Here is a 25,609-nt window from a genome sequence, read left to right on the forward strand (position 1 = left end):
ACAAATCTTGCATAATTTCTATTAAAAATTATATGTTTACAAATATACCCTTCACACTTTATTTATTTGTACACTTCCTTTGCAACAAAGTTCTTTGCTAAAACATCAAAAAAAATTCTTTGCTAAAACATCATTAACTCATCATCTTCTTCTTTTTTTTAAAAAAAAAATAATATTAAATAGTTATACTATTGTGTCAAAATATTTTTATGGAAAGTTGACAAATACTTTTTTTTATCAAATTTATCGTCACAATAGTAAATTTTTTGATTAAATTATATTGAAATTGAATTTATTTTATTTTTTTTAAAATAAAAGATACTTAAGAGGTCATAAAGCCTATTAAGACACCAAAAAATTAAAAGACACCGAAAAGCAAATTAAAAACAAAAACTTACGATAACAAAGAAAATGAAAAGGCTTTAAGGGTAGTTTTGTAATTATTTAATTTAATGCAAGTGTTAAAATGCTATGTATTACTAATACCTAGAATTCCTTGGTATTAGTAATACACAAGTTAATACACAATAGAGTGTATAACTAACACTTGCATTAGTTATACATGGCATGAAAAAGCATACCAAACAAGGTATTACTAATACACACACCTAATGCATGCATTATATTTTAGACACTCAATGAAAAATTAAAATGCGAGAAGAAAATTATGCTAGGTAAAAAGTTGATGAGACAAAGATCAAACTAGACCTTAATGGATTGGTGTTACTTTATTTTGATTCTTAATATATTTTAGATGAAATGATTTATAATTTATAATATAATAAAAGATATATTTTGATAATTTTACCCTAAATTTAATAGATTGTCAAAAAATAGTGTTAAGTTCAATAATGGGTTTCACATGACTAATAAAATCTATCAATTGCTATTTTCTTTTCTAGCTTCTCTTGCTCTTTGGATTTCTTTCCTTTTATTCTGCCCGATTTTCCCTAATAATATTAATAGCAACAAACACATGAAAAATAAAAAGTAATGAAGCACGATAAGTAGTTTAGAAACCTCTTTATGATATGTCTCTTCTCCTCATACATCTATTCTAATTTTATCAATCTTTTTGGAGATGGATACGTCATACAAATGGTGAATTTCGTTAGTTACGTAGATATACAATTAATGTTAACATTAGGTTTAGCATAAAAAATTAAAATAAATATAATTTGTTATATATTAAAGATAATTTATGTTGAATACTTTATAAAGTATAGATGTCTTAAATTGAATAAATACATATGTTTGTGAACGAATATGACTGACTATTATAAGAAATCATTTGTTCATGAAAGAACATGACAATTATGAAAAGTCATATATTCATAAAAAAAACATGATTCTTATAAAAAGTCATTTGTTCATGAAACAATTTGACTCTTATGAAGAGTCATCTCTTAAGTTCTATAAATATAAAGACTTTCTAGAAATAGCCTAAGAAAATTCTGCATGTATAAACCAAAAAGGCTTTGTTGTATATAATTATTTATATTTACCCCAATATGTATATGAGCAATATCTCTTTAAAAAAAGTGATTACACGCCTCAAAACCATCTTCTTCTTCAATTATATTTTCTACTATTTTTTTTATAACAATATATATGTTAAAGAGTCAAGTAACACCATCATTTTGATAGTTTTTTTTCCCTAAAGTTTACATATCCGCCAATTAAATAGTTAAGGACTTTTTCGACATTGCCGCCTTTATATCATCAAATTATACTGTTCAATTATCTGTGGTTAGATGAGGTCTTAACATAATGCAAATAGTTCAACATGTTTAATAAAGTTTGGTATACTGTTACGGATTATTTGATAAAGTGCATTAGAAAAGAAAATGCATATACTAATTTTGTATATTATCCATATTTTGTTTCAACCTCTGTATGTGTACCTTTATTTGGTACATTAGCCTTAGATATATATATTTTATTTTATATTTTGCTATCTGTAATTAATACATGAAAATTTATGATATTAACATATGAAATTTAATGCATTTATTATTATGGTTAAATAAATAATTATCCCTAATTTTTTTAATCTTTTCCACCGTATTATAGATAATATTATTTTTGTAAACAAATATTCATTAATTTTTTTTAAAAACTTATGCAATGACAGCAATGCATATTATTTTTAATGTATCAAACTAAATATTACACAAAAAAATAATTTCAGTATAAGTAACCCAAAAATAACAAATACTAATATCATCATTATTTGTACACATGCTATATATCCTATTGTAAACTCCATAATGGCATGCTTTTCTTGAGTAAATATCTGATTTTGTTGTGCTATTTATACTTAAAATTTGTAATATAAATTGATTTAATTAAACTTTTTATTGAAAGGAAAATAAATATTACTTATCAAATTTTAAATTTAAAATCAAAATAAATTTATTGAATCAAATTGATTTGATTTTCAATTTGGATAGTCGTAGCCAGTGGACCACCACGCGGTCGCCTGAAAAAGTGTGCTAAGGGCCCACTCTCCTAGAAGTGCCCCACAAATATAATCTCTCTCTACCATTCTTATTTATTAAGAAAGTCAAATCAAAATTTAATTAATCACTAAAATTATGTTCAATGAGTGAGTATATGTAACTTATTTCAATTGAACATTTGTATGTTTGATAAAATAATTTTATTAGTCATTTTTAATTTAAATAAGTTTTTTTAGTTATGCACATCATTAAAATGCCTAAAATTTTATGAATTATTGAGACTAATTCATATATTGAATAAGGTAATTAATTAATATGTACTTGATATTGAAGATATTACTCAATTTTTGTTTCTTTTTTAAATTGAAGTGAAAGTAAGGAATAAAAACGTTTTTTCATATATTCAAATGTTCGATTAGAATAAATTGAAATTTAAGTGTTTAAATGAAATTGATAACAAATTTGACGGGATATCTGTGTGTTAAGCCTCTGAGGAATTACATCCAATGGCCTTGTAAATTGGTGATTTTTACACCAGATATTAAATTTTAACTTCCAAATATTTGTACTTAGTCATTAAATTTATTTAGATTTTCAAATATTTTAATTTTCCAAAAAATTACTCAGATAACTTTTCAATTTCGAGTACTTTTATTTCTAACTGTCTTAAACTCTCAATTATTCCACAAAATGCTAGTGCTTGATTTTGAGCAAAATTATAATCTATTAACTCATTTGCATGGTTCATTTGGTTATCACCTTATTTCTACTAAATGATTTTTAATGTTTTTTTGGTATAAATTTTAAACATTTAAATAATAATCAAACTGATAACGATTACTAATAATAAATAAATCAATATCTAAATAGTTCTATAATAATTTATCATGCTGACAAATTAATAATTAATAAATCAAATCAATAAATTTTAATTGAACCGATCGATGCATTGTGGGGTGTTTATTGACTAGTTTTCATTGACCCACCCCTCTTTGGATGGGGACCACTTACCACTCATCCCCTACTTTTTTCGTGCGTTACTCTTAAGTCACGTGCATTTTCGAAATAATCCAAGTGCACGAGGCAAATGACCCCATGAGTCATGACAAGCACTGCTACAAAGGGATTTTATAAAGTCAGGGAAAAAAAGGAGATTCATGTGTTACAATACAAACACGAAAAAATGGTCACACACTTTTATTAGTAATAAAATAAATACTTTTATTAATAATGCTTATATTAGTTATGTTTGTATTGATTATATATAAATTATTTCTTATGCATTGTTTGATTTGGTGTATTAAAAATAACATGCATCGCATAAAAATATTTACTTACAAAGATAGTCTTCACAATTAAGGTGAAAAAGATGAAAAAAAGATTTTAAGGGGCAATGGGGTCTTTAACCATGCTAATGCATGTATTAAGCATTACTAATACTTAAAAATCCATGATATTAGTAGAACATACTTTAATACACAATAGAGTGTATAACTAATGCTTGTATTTAATTATACATAACATGAAAAAATGTATCAAACAAGACATTACTAATACATAGAGTTAATGCTTGCATTATTTTTGCTAATACACATGGGTCGTTTGGTAGAGTGTACTAGCAAAAATAATGCATACATTAGCTCTGTGTATTAGTAGTCCCTTGTTTGGTACACTTTATTGTGTATTGAGGAGGGTATCATTAATATCATGGATTTCTAGGGATTAGTATTGCAAAGGGATTTAATGCATGCATTAGCATGGTTAAAAACTCAAAAATACTTTTACATCTTTTCAATGAGTTAATATCTCAAAATGTCACTCAACTTTGAAAATATATCTAGCAAAATCATTGAATTTTGTTTTATATCAATAACTTTTCTAGAAAAATTTACTAAATTGAGTGACCTATTAAGATATTAACTCTCTTTTCAATCATATTTGTGGAGGATATTTTTGTAAATAAATATCTTTATACAATGCATACTATTTTTAATACACCAAATTAAACAATAAATAAGAAATAATCAATGCATAACTAATGCAAGTATAACTAATACAATATTAGTACTAATACAACCATTACTAGTATACTCAATTTAATATTATTTTTATACATTCTACCAAACTACGTGTTAGCTTTTAAAACCAATCCAACCTAATCAAAACCGTTTTGCTTTTCACAATCACAAAGAGCAAAAATACATAAAATTCAGAGCCCCAAAGCAAACGAAACAGGAAGTTGACATTCAAATAAATTTGACCAACCCATGTCATTACAACAAAGCAAGCTCCTCTCTAGAGGAGGAAACCACATTTTATTTCCATTTGTCTCTTTTAAAGGCTAATTTACAAGCAAACTGTTAAAGCTAAGACAAAGCAGCTATGAATTATATAGGCTAAAACTTAGTGCCTAATCAAGAACCAACTACATACTTATGGGCCTAGAAGACTAGCTAACCCATTCTCTGTCCACTATTGAAAATGTAATCAGGATTTGGTGGAACCAAAACCATTCATAAGCTGATGCACCTTCTTGTTAAAAATTTCCAATGGAAACCCCCTAGTAGTTGTAGTTGTGGCACCAGGAGAAGTCGAAGTTGAACTCGGAGCCATGACTGAAATACCATCACCTAACTTGTTTCCATTCCCAGCACATTTTGACACACATGAGCTGCTCAGTTTAACCTCACTAGCACCAACAGCATTGACATTGATCAATGGGCTAGCCCGTAAATGAAGCCCAGCAACAGGTGGCAGCATATAGTACCCATTGCCCACTGGCCAAACAGGAACAACACCTTTTGGGGTAATGGGAGCAACAGGTGCAAATTTTGACTCCTTATGCATGTCATAAAATTCGCTATTGGAAGCCCTTTTCCTCTTCCTCATCAAGCTTTCTCCCTCGTTAATTGTCGCTGGTACTTTCAACGTTCCGTTAACTTGTACAGCAATGGCCGGAACCGTACCAGTTCCGGTGGCAGCAATAATCGCTGGCTCAGCACGTTCCAGAATCCATTTTATAGTCTCACCTTCAGACTTATGTCCCAATTCCCGCGTTAATTGGAAGATTCTAGCAGCACAGATCGGCGACAGACGGACTCTCGTACCATGTCCTTCCACTGTCGTGTGTTTGTACTTTGCTGATTTTTTCACCACCTGTTTCTCTGCCTCTTGAGATGAGTCCGCTGCAATGGCGGATTCATGAGAATCGCTAAGTAACGGATCAACACCTAAAACCTTCGTCTGGTTAACGTCATCATGTTCCTGTTCAATATTTTGTTTGTTCTCAACATTGACCATTTTGCAGAAAAATCCAAACTAGCTGAAATCCAAAAACAAAAATGGTTACAAGCAATTAAAACCTCACAAAATTAAACACGCAAAAGGCGTGAAAAACGAAGATAAACATTTGCAAATGGTGTGCTTGTGAGTAATGCAAAATCAGAAAAAAAAAATGAACCGATTGATCAGAATTCAGAAAGAAATTCGTTGTTGTTGTCATCATCATCATCGTTTGTTCTAATGAATGACTGATTGTAATTTTCTACAGTAAAAAAGAGTGAAAAAGGAGCATTTCACATGATAACAATTGCAAATGGTGTGCTTGTGAGTAATGCAAAATCAGAAAAAAAAAATGAACCGATTGATCAGAATTCAGAAAGAAATTCGTTGTTGTTGTCATCATCATCATCGTTTGTTCTAATGAATGACTGATTGTAATTTTCTACAGTAAAAAAGAGTGAAAAAGGAGCATTTCACATGAAAAAAATTCTTGTCATCATCGTCAACGTTTGTTCTAATGGTTAAAGGATAGTTTTGTATAGTGAAAAAGAGTGAAAAAGTAGCATTTGACATAAAAAAAATGAACAGGAAAGAAGAAAACTTACAGAGGAGGATAAAAGACCTTGTGGAAAATGGAACCCCACTTTCGTGTTGTTGGTTATATATATACAAGGATAATATTAGATGGTCATTAAAAAAATAAAAAAAAAAGGTCACGCAATAAATGAGGAGATAATATTAAAGTTATTGTTTAAGGAAGAAAAATGAAGTCATTTAATATATGAAAACATATTATTAAAGTTTTTTTTTGTTTAGAGGACAATAGAGTCACTCAATTTAAGAAAATACATTATTAATTTTTTTTAAAGATAAAAAATCACTCAACTTATGGAGATATTTCATTAAAGTATCTTTTATTGTTTTTAGGGATAAGGGTTTGAAAAATACCCCAACTTTGGTCGGATTTGCTGTTGCGATACTAAACTTTCACGAGGACCTATTACCTCCCTAGACTATTTAATACCGTATTTTGTATTAAATAGTCTAGGGAGGTAATAGGTCCTTATGAAAGTTTAGTATCGCAACAGCAAATCCGACCAAAGTTGGGGTATTTTTCAAACCCTTATCCCTTGTTTTTAAAACAACAAAATCATCCAACTATTGTCTTTTAATTAGAAAATATATGTCACATATTTAACATATCATATATGTTGTTTTTTAATAATAAAATGTATTTAACCCATGACACTACCTATTTAATTCACCCAAACAGAAAATAAAAGTTATTTTAAAAGTTCCCAAGTCTATTTTCCCATGATGTACACATGACATCACTAAACTTTTTTTATAATGTCATTGATGTACTTAGAATTTTTTTTTACACATAAATTTAGTTAATTATAAAATAGGATTAAAAACAAGTAAATCAGGTCTAATCTTTTTTTTTTCCTACTAGGAGCTAATAATAAAAGGAAATAAAAACTACATTAAACCTTGAAAGTATTAAATAACTAGTTAATATCACAGATAAGAGAGAGATTATCTCATTAGAACGGGAAATAACTTGTTATTAGGGAGAAATATGAGATGTCGTTTACTTCTATGCAAGAATTTATTTATAAGAAAAACTATTCTAGATCCTATCAATAACATATCCTAGTTTGTACTTAGAATTTTTTTTACACATAAATTTAGTTAATTATAAAATAGGATTAAAAACAAGTAAATCAGGTCTAATCCTTTTTTTTTCTACTAGGAGCTAACAATAAAAGGAAATAAAAACTACATTAAACCTTGAAAGTAAAATAACTAGTTAATATCACATATAAGAGTGATTATCTCATTAGAACGGGAAATAACTTGTTATTAGTGAGAAATATGAGATGTCGTTTACTTCTATCCAAGAATTATTTTATAAGAAAAGTTATTCTAGATCCTATCAATAACCTATCCTAGATTGTACTTGAGTATTATTGCGTACGTGACCACAAATCAATATAAGTTTACTTGAGTATTATTGCGCGCTTTACCGCAAATCAACACAAGTTTTGAGGTCGATTCGTGATAGTTTAGTTAGCATCATATTTTGTGTCTTGAATAAAATGGAGAGTCCGATCTTGATGATATTGCGTTATTTACATCAAAATTTATTTTCTAATCATGGTTTGAGGCAGCAAAATTAGTCTTAACAGGGATTGAGTTTATTACTAATTGTTAAATTAGGTCTTAGGCCTAACTCACACCCCAAAAGCTAGCTCAAAGGGAGGAGGATTGCCCAAGTCTTATAGGGAGTCCACCCACTCATTAACCATCGATGTGGGACTTTTGTCATTCTTTAACACTAATACATGGGCACGACGAATCGTTAGTATTCAATGAGAGAAAATATAAGTTAGTTGAAGAGCAAAAAAACATACATTGACATTTAATGAAGTAATGATTCATAAAATCTAATTTTATGATTCAATTAACATATCGTAATTGCATTGCAAATGCTATTATTTAATATCGTTATTTATTATTTATGTAAAATAATGCTATCTTACATACAATAAGACTTGCATGCAATTTTGCATACAATAATACTTGTGTGCACCAAATCAATAAGTTATCATAATGTTTTTTTCCTTATAATTGACTTTTGGCGAGGAGCCAAACATTTCACATATTACATTTTTGAACCTACAATATATGTTTTAGTTGCTCCACCACAACACACAAAGATGAGTATTCAAAGAAGGTTTGGATATATATAAGGTATGAATCCCCTTACATTATTAAATATCTGGGAGTCATAACTATAGATTTGTTTTCAGTAAGATTTGATGATGACATTTTGGTGAATCATTTTTTTCAAACATTAGAAGAAGAAATAAAACAGTTGGATAAAGATATAAATTGAGATGTACTATCACTTTCTCATTCTTGTACATCAATGTGATCTTAGAGGTTTTTTACCAAATATTACAAATCAACGATCTCAAATACATTTACTAACAGTAACTTACCAAAGGTTACTAAATCTCATATTCCAGTTATGAATGCTCATATTCGATTTGATGTTCCGATACGACAACCTATTATTGTTAATAAGTTCGAGTCATGTGTAAGTATAATAAATGAATAGATTCCAAGGTTTAGAATCTTCGAAAAAGGAAAAGAGCAAATGATCATAATATAAAGGTAAGGACCGATGAAAAGTTCCGAAACATAATAATTGATGAAACCTCTAAAGAGATGCAAATACCTAGCTAATAAGGTAATCACTTACTAAAGAATTAATAAGGTGATTAAAGTCCAAATTATATGTGCTTTTACAGCAGCCATTTAAGGTGGGATATTAAGAGGCAATTGTTTCTTTTAAGTAATAAATTTTGGACAGGACTAATTTTTGACATTCTAATAACAAAGATATATATAGAATGAAGGCAACTTCATAAAATTTGTGTGAGCCGAGTGTAATTTCTGTTCAAGCAACTAGAAAGAGAAGATATTTGAGATTAGAATGTCTTCTTGGCATCATTAAATCAGTGTTCACTATTCAATAACTAACAACATATGCCTTTGAATGACAAGCAACCTCTCAAACTTGAAGAATACCCTATTTTATGCAAATTTTTCAATACCTACTTTTCCGGGGAAATGAGTGGCAGAGCGGCATATCGGAAAAAAAAGAAAGAAATAGGAACGAAGTAACTCGACCAGAGAGATGTCGGTATTACAAGCGAGCTGGACTAGCTGATTGCAGCTCTCACATCCTTGTACTCCCCCCTCAAAATGAAGAAATATTTGTAAGTAAACAACGATTTATCACTTCCATCATTCTTAAATTCACTTCCATCAGTCTTCAAACAATATAATGTTGTTCCCTTTAGCTATAAGGATAGCTTCTCCACAAGTTTTGTGATAGACATGAACTTATAAGTAATGTATCCATCATTTCCTTCAAAGTTCAGTTTTTTTTTCATTTTGCAATTTCATTAGATTGAGGTCAATAGGGCAGTAGTTTGATCGATAATTCCACTTTCCAAACACATTTCTACAAAAGGAGATTTATACTCTCTTCCCTATCACTTCTTATCTTTTTCCCAATTGATTTTCAACTTTAATATTATATTATCTAGACGTTTCTATACTTCATCTTGACGATTCAACAAATAAACATTATCGTATCTAATGCAATTGTCAATAAATTTATGAGATATTTTTTTTCACCACGAGATAGTGTTGACTTCATATCAATAATGGCAGTGTGAATCAACTCAAGGGATTAGAACTCTTTTCAACAAATTTATAAGAATGCTTAGCATACTTATATTCAACACAAACTTAACATTTTTATTTATTGCACTCAAAGTTAGACAAAACTTTCAAGTTGATCAGTTTTCCTTGCAAGGTTTTGTAATTGACATGTCCCAAGTGTTCATGTCACAAACAGTTTGACTCAAACAAGTAAAAACAAATAAAATTATTGAGTTTGAAAAGCTCTCCGTGAGGTAGCTTCTTTTTTTTCCAAATATTTTGTTACTACTTATTACAATTTTGTCTGATACAAACATTGTTTAGAGTTAGCACCTTGTCAAATGTCCTTTTCAGAAGGATTTTTTCATAACTTTCAATTTGATTATTATAGAACTATCCATGAACATAGTCTAATCGGGTCTAATAAAGGCAATATAATCCAAATTCTTCTTTTACAAAACATGACAAATGACTATTCACCAATATTCATATCTATACAAATAGTTATATTTTAATAGACATATATTTTCATGAAAAATCACAACAATTTAAGTGACACTCTTACATAAAAGAACACAATTATTTTGAACAAGTATATATATATATAATTTGATGGTTTCATACCATACCATATACTAGTAAAAGAGAAACTCAACCACCACAATATCAAATATACTCCAAGAATTTTGTAGGTCTAACATAATACAAAAGTTTATTGAATTTCATATCTTCTGCTCCAAATTTATATTAGACACTAAGTCAAATTTTATCTTTATCATAAGCAAAGAATCCCTACATTTTAAATATAATCTCAAAAATATTTTTCAAATATTTGAAAATAATTGTTCCACATATTTTTCCCATACTATCAAAATGTCATTGACAATATGAAATCTCTTTTGGAAATATTGTTCTACAAAAGAATTATAGTGATTCAATTCCCTTTGACAATCTTTACACAATGTCAAAGTTCATTCCATAGAAGCACCTATTGCAGGCACAAAATCACTAACTTTAAGTCGCTGGTCTTTTTTGCTATCACAATCAGACATACCATAAATAAAGACCAATTTTTTTGTACAATTTATTTCTATTTAACAATGAAGTTTTATATATTCTTCAAATCGTCAACCGAATGAACTTTGTATGTGGATGAAGTTTTTATGACTTCAAATCAGTTTCAAATTCAAACGGAAGAGAAACTCAAAAGTACAACACTGACTTATTATGTGAAGTTTTCATATTCTTCAAACCAATTGCACAATCTAATTTATCCAAAGTAGAAAACTACAAAAGATTTTAGTCTACAAAAATCAGACACAATCAAATTTAACACGGAGTAGAAAACTACAATTTTTTTCAAGTCTCCAAAGAGAATAAAGCATACTCTTAGATTATCAATAGATATGTTTTTATTTTCAAATAGCCTTCCAACTATAACATTTTGACATACTATCTTACCAAACTAAAAGATACATATCTCATTTTGCAAACTAAATTTTTTTAAAGGCAACACTATTTGCCAAAGAATATTCATTCAAAAACCATATGGTTTGCAAATCTTTTTCCAAAGACACACATGATAAATATCAAAAGAGTTAACTTTTAGAAACTATTTTCCACCTTAGATATAAATAATAAGAAGGTTACCTGGTGTAATCTTTAACCGGAATACCATCAATTTTTTCAGTACATTCTCACTTCAACCCTTCTAAACAAGGCATCAAATTCTGGAGTAGTAGTTCATTAATCTTCTACTATCATGTTCTGTTTTTCTCAATCAGTAGAATACAAGAAATATCAACAATATAATAATTTCCTTAAGATTGTTGTCCATCTTGTATTCCTAAGATACTTAAAACAAAAACTATGAAGAACTTGATAAGAAACAACAAAGTTTAAAGAGTATTTTCAAAACTAAAAAACTAAAACCACTAGAGAAACTAGAACTAGAAAATGATTAGAATCAATATACACAATATTTTTCTCAAATAATAAAATCGAGCCCACTGAATGCACAGTATCCCCTTAAGGAAATTATTCCACTCAAGTACCCAAGGTTAATGGAATATATCCTCACAAGATAGAACGATTTTACTCACCAGTGTATCGGTACCTATAACCACGATGTCAGTGAACCACTCAACGACACTAAAGTACACTTAGAATACTATATTTAGTAGTAATAGTAGAAGTCCAAAAATTCGTTCTTTTAAAATGAGAGAAAATCCATCTATTCATAGACAACAAAAAATAGTGCAAAAAGAAGCTTATTATGCTTTACCGAAAAGGTCACAACCTTTTGAAAAAGTCACAATCTAACCTAATCAAAACCATTTTGCTTTTCACAATCACAAAGAGCTAAAATGCATAAAATTCAGATCCCCAAAACAAACAAAACAGGAAGTTGACATTCAAATTAATTTGACCAACCCATGTCATTACAACAAAGCAACCTCCTCTCTAGGGGAGGAAACCACATCCTAACCCCATTTATTTAATTGTTTTTTAAAGGCTAAACTACAAGCAAACTGTTAAAGCTAAGACAAAGCAGCTACGAATTAGGCAAACACTTAGTGCCTAATCAAGAACATCAAAGAGTTTCTTTTGAAAACCTCCTAGTAGTTGTAGTTGTGGCAAGAAGAGAAGTCGAAGTCGAACTCGGAGCCATGACTGAAACACCATCACCTAACTTGTTTCCATTCCCAGCACTTTTTGACACACATGAGCTGCTCAATTTAAGCTCACCAGCACCAACAGCATTGACATTGATCAATGGGCTGGCCCATAAATGAGGCCTAGCAACAGGTGGCGGCATATAGTACCCATTGCCCACTGGCCAAACAGGAACAACACCTTTTGGGGCAATGGGAGCAACAGGTGCAAATTTTGACTTCTCATGCACGTCATAAAACTCGCTATTAAAAGCCCTTTTCCTCTTCCTCACGAAGCTTTCTCCGTCGTTAATTGTCGCTGGTATTTTAAACATTCCGTTAACTTGTATAGCATTGGTCGGAATCGTACCAGTTCCAGTGGCAGCAATGATCGCTGGCTCAGCATGTTCCAGAATCCATTTTAGAGTCTCAGCTTCAGACTTATGTCCCAATTCCTGCGTTAATTGGAAGATTCTAGCAGCACAGATCGGCGATAGACGGACTCTCGTACCACGTCCTTCCACTTTCGTGTGCTTGTACTTTGCTCGTTTTTTCACCACCTGAGATAAGTCCACTGCAATGGCGGATTCATGAGAATCGCCAAGTAACGGATCAGCACCTAAAACCTTCGTCCCGTTATCGTCAACTTTTTGTTTGTTCTGATCAACATTGACCATTTTGCAGAAAAATCCAAACTAGCTGAAATCCAAAATTAAACAAAAATGGTTACAAGCAATTAAAACCTCACAAAATTAAACACGCAAAAGGCGTGAAAAACGAAGATAAACATTTGCAAATGGTGTGCTTCTGAGTGATGCAAAATCAGAAAAAAAGTGAAGCGATTGACTAGAATTCAGAAAGAAATTCATTGTTGTTAACATCATCGTCATCGTTTGTTCTAGTGGTTGACTGATTGTAATTTTCTACAGTGAAAAAGGAGCATTTCACATGAAAAAAATTCTTGTCATCATCGTCACCGTTTGTTCTAATGGTTGAAGGATAGTTTGGTATAGTGAAAAAGAGTGCATTTGACATGAAAAAAAATAATATGAACAGTAAAGAAGAAAACTTACAGAGGAGGATAAAAGACCTTAGGGGAAATGGATCCCCACTTTGATGTTGTGGGTTGTATATATACAAGGATAATGAGGAAGGGCCCTCTTGCCAAGCCTTATAAATTAAAGATTATTATTATAGTTATCTTTTAAGGAAAGAAAATGAAGTTATTTAATTTATGAAAGCATATTATTAAAGTTTTTCCTGTTTAGGACAATAGTCACTCAATTTATGAAAATATATTATAATTTTTTTTCAAAGTTAATAATATCAGTCAACTTACCAAGATATTTCATAAAGTATCTTTTATTGATTTTAAAACAACAAAATCATCCAACTATCGTCTTTTAATTAGAAAATATGTCACATATTTAACATATATATGTTGTTTTTTAATAATAAAATGTATTTAACCCGTGACACTACTTATCTAATTCACCCAAATAGAGAAGAAAAGTTATTTTAAAAGTTCTCAAGTCTATTTTCCTATGATGTACACATGAAATCACTGAACTTTTTTTTTTTATAATGTCATTGATGTACGTCATTTTATTTTTTTTACAAATTTAAATTTAGTTAATTATAAAATAGGATTAAAAACAAGTAAACTAGGGCTAATCCATTTTTTTTTAACTAAGAGCTAATAATAAAAGGAAATAAAAACTACATCAAACCTTGAAAGTAAAATAACTTGTTAATATCAAAGATAAGAGAGGGATTATCTCATTAGAACAGGAAATAACTTGTTATTAGTGAAAATGATGATATGTCGTTTACTTATATCCAAGAATTTATTTATAAGAAAAGCTATTCTAGATCCTATCAATAACCTATCCTAGATTATACTTGAGTATTATTGCGCACGTGACCACAAATCAATACAAGTTTACTTGAGTATTATTGCGCGCGTGACCGCAAATCAACACAAGTTTTGAGATTGATTCGTGATAGTTTAGTTAGCATATTTTGTGCCTTGGATAAAATGGAGAGTCCAATCTTGATGATATTACCTTATTTACACCAAAATTTCTTTTCTAATCATGATTTGAGGCAACAAATTAAATTAGTCTTAACTAGGATTGAGTTTATTACTCATACATTGGCACGACGAATCGTTAGTGATCGATGAGACAAAATATAAGTCAGATGAAGAGCAAAAAAACATACATTGACATTTAATGAAGTAATGATTCATAAAATCTAATTTTATGATACAATTAACATATCGTAATTGCATTGCTATTTTGCATACAATAATACTTGTGTGCATCAAACCAACAAGTTATCATAAAGTTTTTTTCCTTATAATTGATTTGTGGCGAGGAGCCAAACATTTCACATATTAAAATTTTTGAACCTATAGTATATAATTTGCTCCACCACATCACACAGAGATGAGTATTCAAAGAAGGTTGAGATATATATAAGGTATGAATCTCCTTTCATTATTAAATATCTTGGAGTTATAACTATAGATTTTTTATATAGAAGAGCCACGAGAAGGACGACCAATAGAATTTTAGTAATTTTAACATCATTTAAGGGAAAAGTAATAATTGTATAATAAATGATCAAAATAAAAATCTAGAAGAATCTATACATTCTATACTTTGATTTAATTAATAGTCAAAATAACAATCTAGAATGGCCCATAAGGATATTTTTGTAATTGTGTTAAAATGAGGAGTTTCTATTGGCTAACTTTGACAAACAACAATTAATGCTAAGCTTTGTTTTAACATATTTTAGAAAGAAAGTTTTGAACTAATTTAAAATATAATGTGTTTGAATAGTTAATATTTTGTTCCTAAAAATACTTTTAAGGATTATTTGCGTAAGCATACTTTTAATATTCTGTTACATAATATGACCATAACTAAAGTTCGTATCTTGATTATTAAAAGAATATACCAAATTTCGTGATTAAAAGAAAAAATAATGTTTGACTATCAAAAAATTAATAACTTCATAATATATTCATCGAAATATTAAAAAATATTAATTTCTCATTTCTATGTAGGACATTTTCTTAATATCAAATATGATTAATTATTTAACAGAAAAAGTTTGAAAAAAATTCTTATTCAAATTCTAAGGAATATTAAAATACAAACTAAAGAAAAATGAGCAATTAAAAAATAAAGAAGAACAACAAAAGAAAATGTCAATAGAAAAAGACTTTGTTGAAAAATATAAAGGAAGAAAAAAACTACAAAATAAATAAATTAGGAAAAAATAACCTGAAAAGAAAAATTAAGTGTATTGGTTTTGTGGGGGTAAGATTCAAAGTTTTCTTTTACGGCATGATATTTAGAATTTAGTATCAAAAACTTTTATTAATGTAATTTAATATTTAACATTAAGATAATTGTTATTATACATAGAAATAAAGTTGCTTTCATGATTGTTTTTATTGTTGTGGAGTTAGAAAGCAATTTTTAAATAAATACTTTCAATATTAAAATTAAAATGAGTATAAGTATTTTTATTTATCGAAGACAATAATAAAATGTATTATAAAATTCATCGACAAAGCAAACTACAAACAAATTATACTTAAGCTGAAGAAATAGAGATTTGAAAGGCTTTGAATCGATCTTTACGAATTGATTGATCAATGATTATTATTTTATCAGGTACAAAACTTATGGTGCAAATATTACAAAAAGAAGATAACAACATTGTGGAAAATAGATACCACTTACAAAAATATTTGAAGATCAATGAACCTTTTCAAAGATATCAACGTTTTATATATTTCTGGAACACGATATTTGTACTTGGCCTTATGTTATTCCCTCAATAATACCTTCTAAACACATGTAATACATGTGGGCCCGTTCTTTTTATATCATTCCAATCTTATTATCTATTATAAATTTAAAATGCTTAACCATTATCAACTTCAGTCATATTTTGTCCGCCCTATTTGTTATTCAATCTTCACTATATTTTGTATCTGTCCTATATTCAGTCCTCACAATTTCAAATCAAGTTAGCATTTTCAATACAATTTTCAAGATGTATTTAATTATAGAGATCATATTTTTGGTAATTTTAGAATTTAAAAGTTTAATTTTATTTTTTTTAAACAGCAAAATATGATTTTTATTATTCCGATCATTTTTAAATACTTATCAAAATTTTCTTTTTAAAATTCAAACGATGCAAATTTTGAGAAAATTACCAACTAATTCTCAACACTACTATCCTTTTGTCTCAAATAACTAAATAAGAAGGGGAAATAATTTCTTTTTAAGCAGATTATCTCTTTTTTGAAATATTAATAAATTTCATAAACATACTATACTGACAAATTTAAGTTTTACAAGCTTTATATCCAACCAAATATAATAATATAAATTTTCTTATTTGAGCATAATTTTTATTTCTAAATTATTTTATATGTAACTATATAGTTCATGAAAAAAGTTTATTAAAAATTTTAGCAATTGGACCTAGACCGAAAACTTACGAACATAGCTTATGATTTGAAATTATATGTAATATCTTTCACTTGAGACATAAATGACACAATTTAAAAAAAAAATATGAATCATCTCACCATGATAAAAAAAAAGTAAAAATATTATTCCAAAACAAATATTTTCATCTTTAAGATATATAAATGTAATTTTACCCAATTTTTTGTTATTTTGTTACAAACAAAAAAATTGAACAGTTAGTGGTTTTGCGAGTTAGATATAGTATTTTAATATTATTTAATAAAATCAATTTATGACTTAACTTTATATATTAATAGCACAATTAACTTGTCAGTAAATTTCATTTCGATATTCAAACTACGACTTATTCTTATTCTGATGGAGCAACTAGACACATGATATAGTATTCCTATCAAACATTTTTTGTTCAAATTTTGAAAAAAACTTTGTGCACGTGGTTACAAACTTCTATTAGATAATTATGTCAACCACATAAAACATGTCATTTCATTTAATTATCTACATCCACCCAATTGAAACATGCTTTAGGTTTACCACTTTTGAATATGAGTCAAATGCATATAATTAAAGGAGATGCCATATTTTATATCCAACATATGTTTGTTATTTAATTCAACGTTTGTGTATGACATAATGCTAAAATGAAAATTAGATTATGTAAGTTTTTTAAGTTAGTTGTGATAACTTATATTAAAAGTTATAAGTTATTTTTTTAATTTAATAGAAATAAAAATAATACTTTTGAGTGTAATGCCCATTATTACCCTTTATTGTATATACATGAAAATATTGAAAATTAATTTATTGTTTAAGGATATACTTGTTTACATACAAATACAATTTAAGACTGTAATGCTGAGTCCGTTAATGAGCCTTTTCATATCTAGTGTTTTTCCAATAAGATTTGATGATTGACATTTTGGTGAATCATTTTTTTCAACATTAGAGGAAGGAAAAAAGCAATCGGATAAAGACATAAATTGAGATATATTATCACTCTCTCATCCTTGTACGTCAATGTGATCTAGAGGTTCACAAGATAATTAATTTACAAAATATTACAAATCAACGATCTCAAATACATCTACTAACTTACCAAAGGTTACTAAATTTCATATTCCAATTGTGAATGCTCATATTCGATTTGATGTATTCAATAGGACAATCTATTATTGTCAAGTCATGTCTAAAGCGTAATAAATCAATTGATTCCAAAGATTAAAATCTTCGAAAAAGGAAAAGAGTAAATGATCATAATATAAAGATAAGGATCAATGAGAAGTCCCGAAACATTATAATTGATGAAACCTCTAAAGAGGTACAAATACCTGATAAGGTAATCACTTCCTAAAAAGAATTAATAAGGTGATTAAACTCCAAATTCTATGTGCTTTTACAGCAGCCATTTAAGGTGGGATATTAAGAGGCAATTGTTTCTTTAAAGTAATTTTGGAGAGGACCAACTTTTGACATTCTAATAACAAAGATATAGAATGAAGGCAAAAGGAAAGCAAGTGTAATAGATCTTTCATAAAATTTGTGTGAGCTTGAGTGTAATCTCTGTTCAAGTAACTAGAAAGAGAAGATATTTGAGATTAGAATTTCTTCTTGGCACCATTAAATCAGTGTTCACAATTCAGTAGCTTCAACATCCAACAACATATGCCTTTGAATGACAAGCTTACTTTATGCAAGTTTTTCAACAGTTACTTTTCCGTCTTAAGAATTGTCATTCACTATTGTCCTGTAATTCAATTGCATATCATACATTTTTCGTTAATCTTTTCCGGGGAAATGAGTGGCAGAGAGATATGTCGGTCTTACAAGCGAGCTGAAATATTTACTCAGATAAGCTTGCTGGACTAGCTGGTTGCAGCTCTCACATCCTTGTACTTCCCCCCTGAAAATGAAGAAATATCTGCAAGCATCAGTGAAACTTTCTTGAATTGGAATTGCTCTCTTGAAAACGAACATATTGGTAATGCCCCGTGCTTCATGAAGTGCAGTGCAGGTGGTCTCTTGCAAGCAAATATAGTGGTAAAAGCCTGTAGAGACATCCATCACGAGGGAAAAAAAATCACAATGTGGAAGTACTACTAGTTCTGTTTTGTTGCCATCACTATCGTTGGTGCCTCTGATTTTTAAACAGACGAAAGCACAAGATTGACAAAGGTACTTTCTCATCCACCCAAACCCCTGTAACATGAATCTTCGATGCCACCATTCAAGAGCAAAAAAGCCTGGAGAACAAATAACCATGACAACCCTGGATAGTATCAAGCAAAGGATTAGTCTGACATGCTTCCTCTACAGGACGGTTCATCCATTTCTTTGATAATTCTTCTGCATTTGCAGCAAGCTGATGCTGCAAGACAGCTGCACCTAGCGGTCCAACCAAATTGAGCCTTGTTGCAGCAGATACAACATCTCTCATCGTTATAAACAAGTAAGTTTTTTGAGAAGTTTCAGCATTCAATCCAAGAAGCCCACAGACAAGTCCAAAAATAGGAGCATGGTGGAAACGGACAGCTCCACTAGCCAAAGTCATTTCTCGCATAGTTTTAAAATAAGGAACTTCCTGGAACACAGCAGCAGCCACTCTCAAAAGTGCCGATCCTTGTGAAATAGATGTTTTCCTACTAACTTCATTTGTCAGTGTTGCATCCAATATTTTATCAAGTTTATACCATGTTTCAACATTAGGAGATGTATTCAAAGTATAGACAAAAGGAAGCAATAGGCTTCCTGTATTCTCTAGTATATGGATCACAAATGTTCGAAGATCTTCAGGCCCAGAGACTAACCGGGCTTGAATAGCAGCCTCAACGCCAAAGGAATGAGCAAAGCCACCAGTAGGAAGAACAGAATCAAGCAACTGCCATTGGCTCCACTGAAGCAATTCATTCGGTGTGAATTGGAGACTACCCTCAATCTTCTCTTCCACATCCTCCATCTTTTAAGGCCTGAACAAGTCATAAACAGGACAGAGTAAACCAAACAGGACGAAACAACAATACCGTAGTTCTTAAAGAATTTTATCTCTGGGAACAATATAAAATAGTTGGATCAGATTCTAGCTGACAACCTTATGTCTTAGCAAGTGAAAGCGATAGTATATATCCTGACAGATTTAATTCATCCACAATCTTAGAATCTATGACCAACTAATGGTTTTCGTTTTACCCACTGGCTTAAAAAGGCAAATACTAGATATAAACTTGATAGCCTAGCCTAGCTTCTCTCTCTCTCTCTATATATATATATGTAATCATCACAAGAACAAATCCAGTTTGTTAGGCATCAAACCTATTCTAAGCTGTCTTTTTTGTTTATGATATCTATTCTTAGAACTATCACTACTAGAAACAAATATTTTTTCCACCGCAAATCAATGAGAAATTTGTGCTATAGATTGTGTTTTTCCCACCAAACAACTCAATCGGAAATACAAGGTGGGAAACAGTTCTCTCTGTCAAAAACTTCCTAAAAATTGATGATCGCAATAGACAATAAATTCATATTTATAAATGAATTTTCAATTATGATATACTCTAGCATTGAATAGACTAAATATCACAAATTCAAATTTCAACCATTAAATTTGGCGAATCCTGAGATTCAAGGGAAGTAGAGAGAGAAAAAAAGAAAAGATACTTACAAATCGAAAATGGCTAAAAAGAGAAGATCCCAAATGCAGAATCCATAAGTCTACCCCAAATGGGGAAAGAGGGCCAATTTGGAGAAAAAATCCAAAATAGTCCCTTAACTTTCAATTTACATACAAAATCATCCCTACTTTTGGCATAAAGTAGTAGTGGTCCTTATTGTTTCACAAATTGATCATTTTTATCCCTTTTAAACGACTGTCTTAAACTGAACACCCATTCTGCCAAATCTCGAACCTTTTTGTCACTTGTTGTAAAATTTCACGTCACATTAACACGTTCGTAATCTCTTAATTCCTTCTTTTTCTGCCTGCAGTATTTTCAATTAAATATACGTCGTCTTAAATCAATTTTGTAGAGATAATTTAATAATTTTTTTTTATCAAGTCATAAGCTATATCAAACTTAAGGTTTTGATAGTTCGCAAACGTAATATTTATTAAATGTCTCTAGTCATAATTAATAGTCATTCACAGTCATTAAATACCATTAAGTGTATTTAGGCACGTATTCAACAGCCATGATCAATAGCTATCAACAACCATTAAATATCATCAAGTGTATTTAGACACCGTTAAGGATACCCAACATCTATTAAACACCATCAATAGCCAATAATAACCAGTAAACACTATTAAGAATATTCAATAGTTATTAAACACCATTAATAATCATTAACAACAATATTTGCTTCTTTCATCTTCTTAGGAAACAAAGAAACACAATATTTTCCCCTTTGTTCGTTTAAGGAAATAATAAGATTTTCCTCTTTTAAACCAATAAAAGTCAACAACGATTTATTCCTAAACTGAAAAAAATACTAACAATCCTTTTCTTTTCCGAACTCGATCAATTAATCATGCATAGTAGGAACCGCACATTTATTAGCAGAGGCTTTCAATTATAATATTTAATTCGTAAAAGCATGAATTAACCATATCATAATAAACCACATATTGTACCACTAAAAATCTGTAGCTGCACTCCTCTATTTGATTTCAAATTTTTACCGTTACAACTTATTTAACTCCCCATGCTAGAATTACCGACACTAATCAATTAAATCAAACTTCTGAAAAATTTAATCCATTGATTAGTTTAATCCTTTATCTTTATGCTTAAATTAATTTACATGACGGATATATTAATTCACATGATTATATATATATATAGCAGGGTTTTCACGTGACAACTTATAAGCAACTATAAAGGGGTGTCTATTTTCTCATATCCGAAATATGATTCTGTCAACTAATTATTATTTCATGAATGTAATTTGTTATTATCCAATCCATTAGGAATAATTTGACTCATCATAGAGTGTCACCTTTTAATAGAATAAAATAATAAAACAAACTACATAGATCATAATAACTATATTAAGATTAAGAGTATAAGCGCATGTAATGGACCAGATATATTATTTATTGAAATTCAGAACCTAAATATATCTCAATTTGGTCCATTCAATACATACAAAATGTACTAACACAAGAAGTTGGAATTTTGTCATTCCCATAATTAAGATTGAATTATATTTAATCTTGTGCTACAATCATCAAAATGTTTGTTCAATTTCATCTTTGATTGTGGACATTTAATTTATAAATTATAATAACTGAGAATTTTAATCTTCCGCATATGATTTAAACAACTCCATACACAAAAATCGTCTACTATATAAGTAATGTACACACATATAAACACAATGATCTGTTTAAATAAAGACTTTATTGTAGTAATTAACATAAAATGTAAATATTTGCAAGCGATATATATAAACTGACAGAAATATACAAACCACAACCTCCATATCAAACAAAACTATAGCTATGAAGAGCAATTATCAAAACTATGGTTATAGAGCCTTATTATATCTATTATATTTGTTATTTCTAGAATTTTCTCTTTTTAAATCCTGCTTGATTTTAAAATTTTATCTAAGCTCTATTTTCTTAATAGAAACTTTCTGGATATTCAATGAGAATATAAGATTTGTTAATTTCATGAATTTTAATTCCTTTTTTAATAAAATCACTCCATTTAATAGGTTCTATATTTTTTGCACTTAAAAAATATCCTAAATTGTCAACAGATTTTATCAACAACTCAAATCTGTTAGTATATTAGTAACAAATTACCAACAAATTGGTAACTAATTTGTTATTCAGAATTTAGCAACGAATTCCTAACGAAATACCTACTAAATTTTAGTAACTAAATAATTTAGTTGGTAAATATGGAGAGAAAAAATGGCGCCTAATTTAGCAACTTTCTACTAATGGATTATCAACAAATATCATCAACAAACACCTTCCGTTGGTAATATTACTAATTCCGTTGGTAATATTACTAACTGAATATTTATCGATTGGTAAATATAGTAGAAAAAAATAGAGTATAGTTTATTAACGAATTACCAACGAATTACTAGCTAAGCATTTGCCAACAAAAGGATTTTGTAGCTAATTTTACCAACTAATTAGCTATAAGTTGGTAAATTACCAACTAATTGTTATTTGTTGGTAACTTGCCAACAAATACTCAAACGGTTAGAATTTTTTGCCAATGGATCAATTTTGTGGTTTGTAAATTACTAACGTATTAGAATCAATTGGTATTTTACCAACTAGTCCATCTTTAGTTAGTAATTTTATTAAAATCTAATAAAATAAAAAATCAATCAAAAAAGGAAAAAATATAATAAATAAATTTTTAATAGCATTGATAAAATCAATTATGTTTTCCATAAACATAAAGTTTTGAAACTAACATAGTAACAGGATATCAATCTCCAAATTTTCTCTCAATTAGCGGGTATTCATTCCATAAATTTCTCCTACGTTTTTGCCTCCTCTATATTCTCTCAATTGAAAATTCATAAATCTTAGGAGTATTACATATGTATACTTTTTCAAAACCCCATTACTTAATGAGCAACTTTCACATATAGCAAACACAAAATTCATATTTGTATACTATAGCAAAGTTTGCATAATTGCGCTCCATAGCAAACATATATATGTATAATTCGCTATACATATACAAAAAAAAACAGTTGTATAATTTGCTTTGGTAGACATATACAAAAAGATCAATTGTATAAAGTGAGAGAGGTGAGTGAGCGAGCGAGATCTGGGGAGAGGGAGAGAGAAGGGAACGAAAATATATGTATATATACAATTTTCTCTCACTTTATACAAACACAAATGCATTTTATACAATTTGCGTTTTTGAATAAAGTGAGAGAGGCGAGAGAGAGAGCGAGATCTGGGACAGGGGAGAGAGGGGACGAAAATATATGTATATATACAATTTTCTCTCACTTTATACAAACACAAATGCATTTTATACAATTTGCGTTTTTGAATAAAGTGAGAGAGGCGAGAGAGAGAGCGAGATCTGGGACAGGGGAGAGAGGGGACGAAAATATATGTATATATACAATTTTCTCTCACTTTATACAAAACACAAATGCATTTTATACAATTTGCGTTTTTGAATAAAGTGAGAGAGGCGAGAGAGAGAGCGAGATCTGGGAGAGGGGAGAGAGGGGAACGAAAATATATGTATATATACAATTTTTCTCTCGCTTTATACAAACACAAACGCACTTTATACACTTGCGTTTGTATAAAAACGAGAGAGGCGAGGGAGAGAACGAGAGTGGCGAGCGAGATTCACCAGGAAAGAGGTGAAATAGCAACAGTTTGCTATGAGGTACAATTAAATCAAACTATATTTATAGCATTTAGTTTGAATTAATAGTTTGCTATTATATACAATTTTTCCCTTACTTAATTGACTCACTCCATTAAGTAAATTAATTTGTATTATAATATTTTATACATAAATCATATACTAAAACATGTTTGTACAAAATTTGGTAGAAAAACTACGTAAATGAGTTTGTATACCATATTTTTTTACACAATTTATAGACTAATATATGTTTATATATAACATGGTATAAAATTTATGTAAACCATTTTGTATACCATATTCTATATCCATTCCACCCACCCACACACACACACTATAACAAGTTTGTATACCATATTTTATACGCAATTCATACACTGATTTATATGTTTGTGTATAACATGGTATAATTTTTTTAGGCAAATCAATTTGTATACCGTATTATATATCCATTCCATACAGAACATACATATATAACCTGATAAAAAAAAGAGCAAGTAAAATAGTTTGCATATCATATTATATACCAATTTTATACACTAATACATACTGTATATAACATGATTTAAAAAAAGAAAACCAATCTGTATACCATATTATATAGTGATTCCATACAATACATAGTTGAACAAAATCAATTTTCATATAAATTAAATACACATGGCAATACTAAAAAAATCTTCTATTACTAAAATTATACAAATTTATACGTTAATTCATACACACAACCCTTAGAAACTAACTTTCTGGGCTTAAGGTATGAAATAAACGACCCTCTGCAGACACTGCTGAACTACTCCTCCACTTTAAAATTGGCTCATTAGGAAACTGAAACTTGACTTTCTGAGTTCTGTATTTTCATTAGCGGCTTGTACACGTGACAACCAGGTTTTGGGGTATTGTTTAGAATAAATAAGTTTTCCGCCTTTGTCTTGTTCTCGATTTACTTTTTCTGCATTTCTTTCTTTATTGTTAGGTTGAGGCTGACTTGTCTCGGTGGGAATAGATAGGACTGGCAGGGGGACCGGGTCGGCCTGCGACCGGTCCGAGAACCGGCTCGCCGGACCCGGTCCCGGTCC

At 29.5% G+C, this 25,609-nt stretch overlaps 3 protein-coding genes across 4 annotated transcripts; all 3 read right to left on the bottom strand.

The window, feature by feature from the left end:
• Nucleotides 1-4,949: 4,949 nt before the first annotated feature.
• LOC102590965 (transcription factor TCP9-like) lies at nt 4,950-5,762 on the bottom strand. The gene has a single exon (XM_006362646.1). It carries the CDS (start codon nt 5,760-5,762, stop codon nt 4,950-4,952), a length of 813 nt encoding a protein of 270 aa, XP_006362708.1.
• Nucleotides 5,763-12,579: 6,817 nt separating this feature from the next.
• On the bottom strand, nt 12,580-13,317 carry LOC107057950 (transcription factor TCP9-like). The gene has a single exon (XM_015303121.1). The coding sequence runs from the start codon at nt 13,315-13,317 to the stop codon at nt 12,580-12,582; it is 738 nt and encodes a 245-aa protein (XP_015158607.1).
• A 5,340-nt stretch (nt 13,318-18,657) lies between these two features.
• Nucleotides 18,658-20,886, bottom strand: LOC102587785 (urease accessory protein F). Of its 2 annotated transcripts, none has more exons than XM_006362638.2 (2): nt 20,818-20,886; nt 18,658-20,126 (listed from the first exon to the last, which is right to left on the bottom strand). In XM_006362638.2, the coding sequence occupies exon 2, from the start codon at nt 20,114-20,116 to the stop codon at nt 19,388-19,390; it is 729 nt and encodes a 242-aa protein (XP_006362700.1). In that variant the 5' UTR covers nt 20,117-20,126; nt 20,818-20,886; the 3' UTR covers nt 18,658-19,387. The 2 variants fall into 2 exon arrangements, with proteins under 2 accessions (XP_006362700.1, XP_006362701.1); XM_006362639.2 differs by having other exon boundaries at nt 20,822-20,870.
• Between the last annotated feature and the right edge of the window lie 4,723 nt (nt 20,887-25,609).

Source organism: Solanum tuberosum, unplaced genomic scaffold, assembly GCF_000226075.1.
Source record: "Solanum tuberosum cultivar DM 1-3 516 R44 unplaced genomic scaffold, SolTub_3.0 scf00414, whole genome shotgun sequence".
NCBI lineage: Eukaryota > Viridiplantae > Streptophyta > Magnoliopsida > Solanales > Solanaceae > Solanum > Solanum tuberosum.

Bases quoted from the DNA above. Each gene is read 5' to 3' on its own strand.
- LOC102590965 (XM_006362646.1), bottom strand. From the start codon at position 5,762: ATGGTCAATGTTGAGAACAAACAAAATATTGAACAGGAACATGATGAC.
- LOC107057950 (XM_015303121.1), bottom strand. From the start codon at position 13,317: ATGGTCAATGTTGATCAGAACAAACAAAAAGTTGACGATAACGGGACG.
- LOC102587785 (XM_006362638.2), bottom strand. From the start codon at position 20,116: ATGGAGGATGTGGAAGAGAAGATTGAGGGTAGTCTCCAATTCACACCG.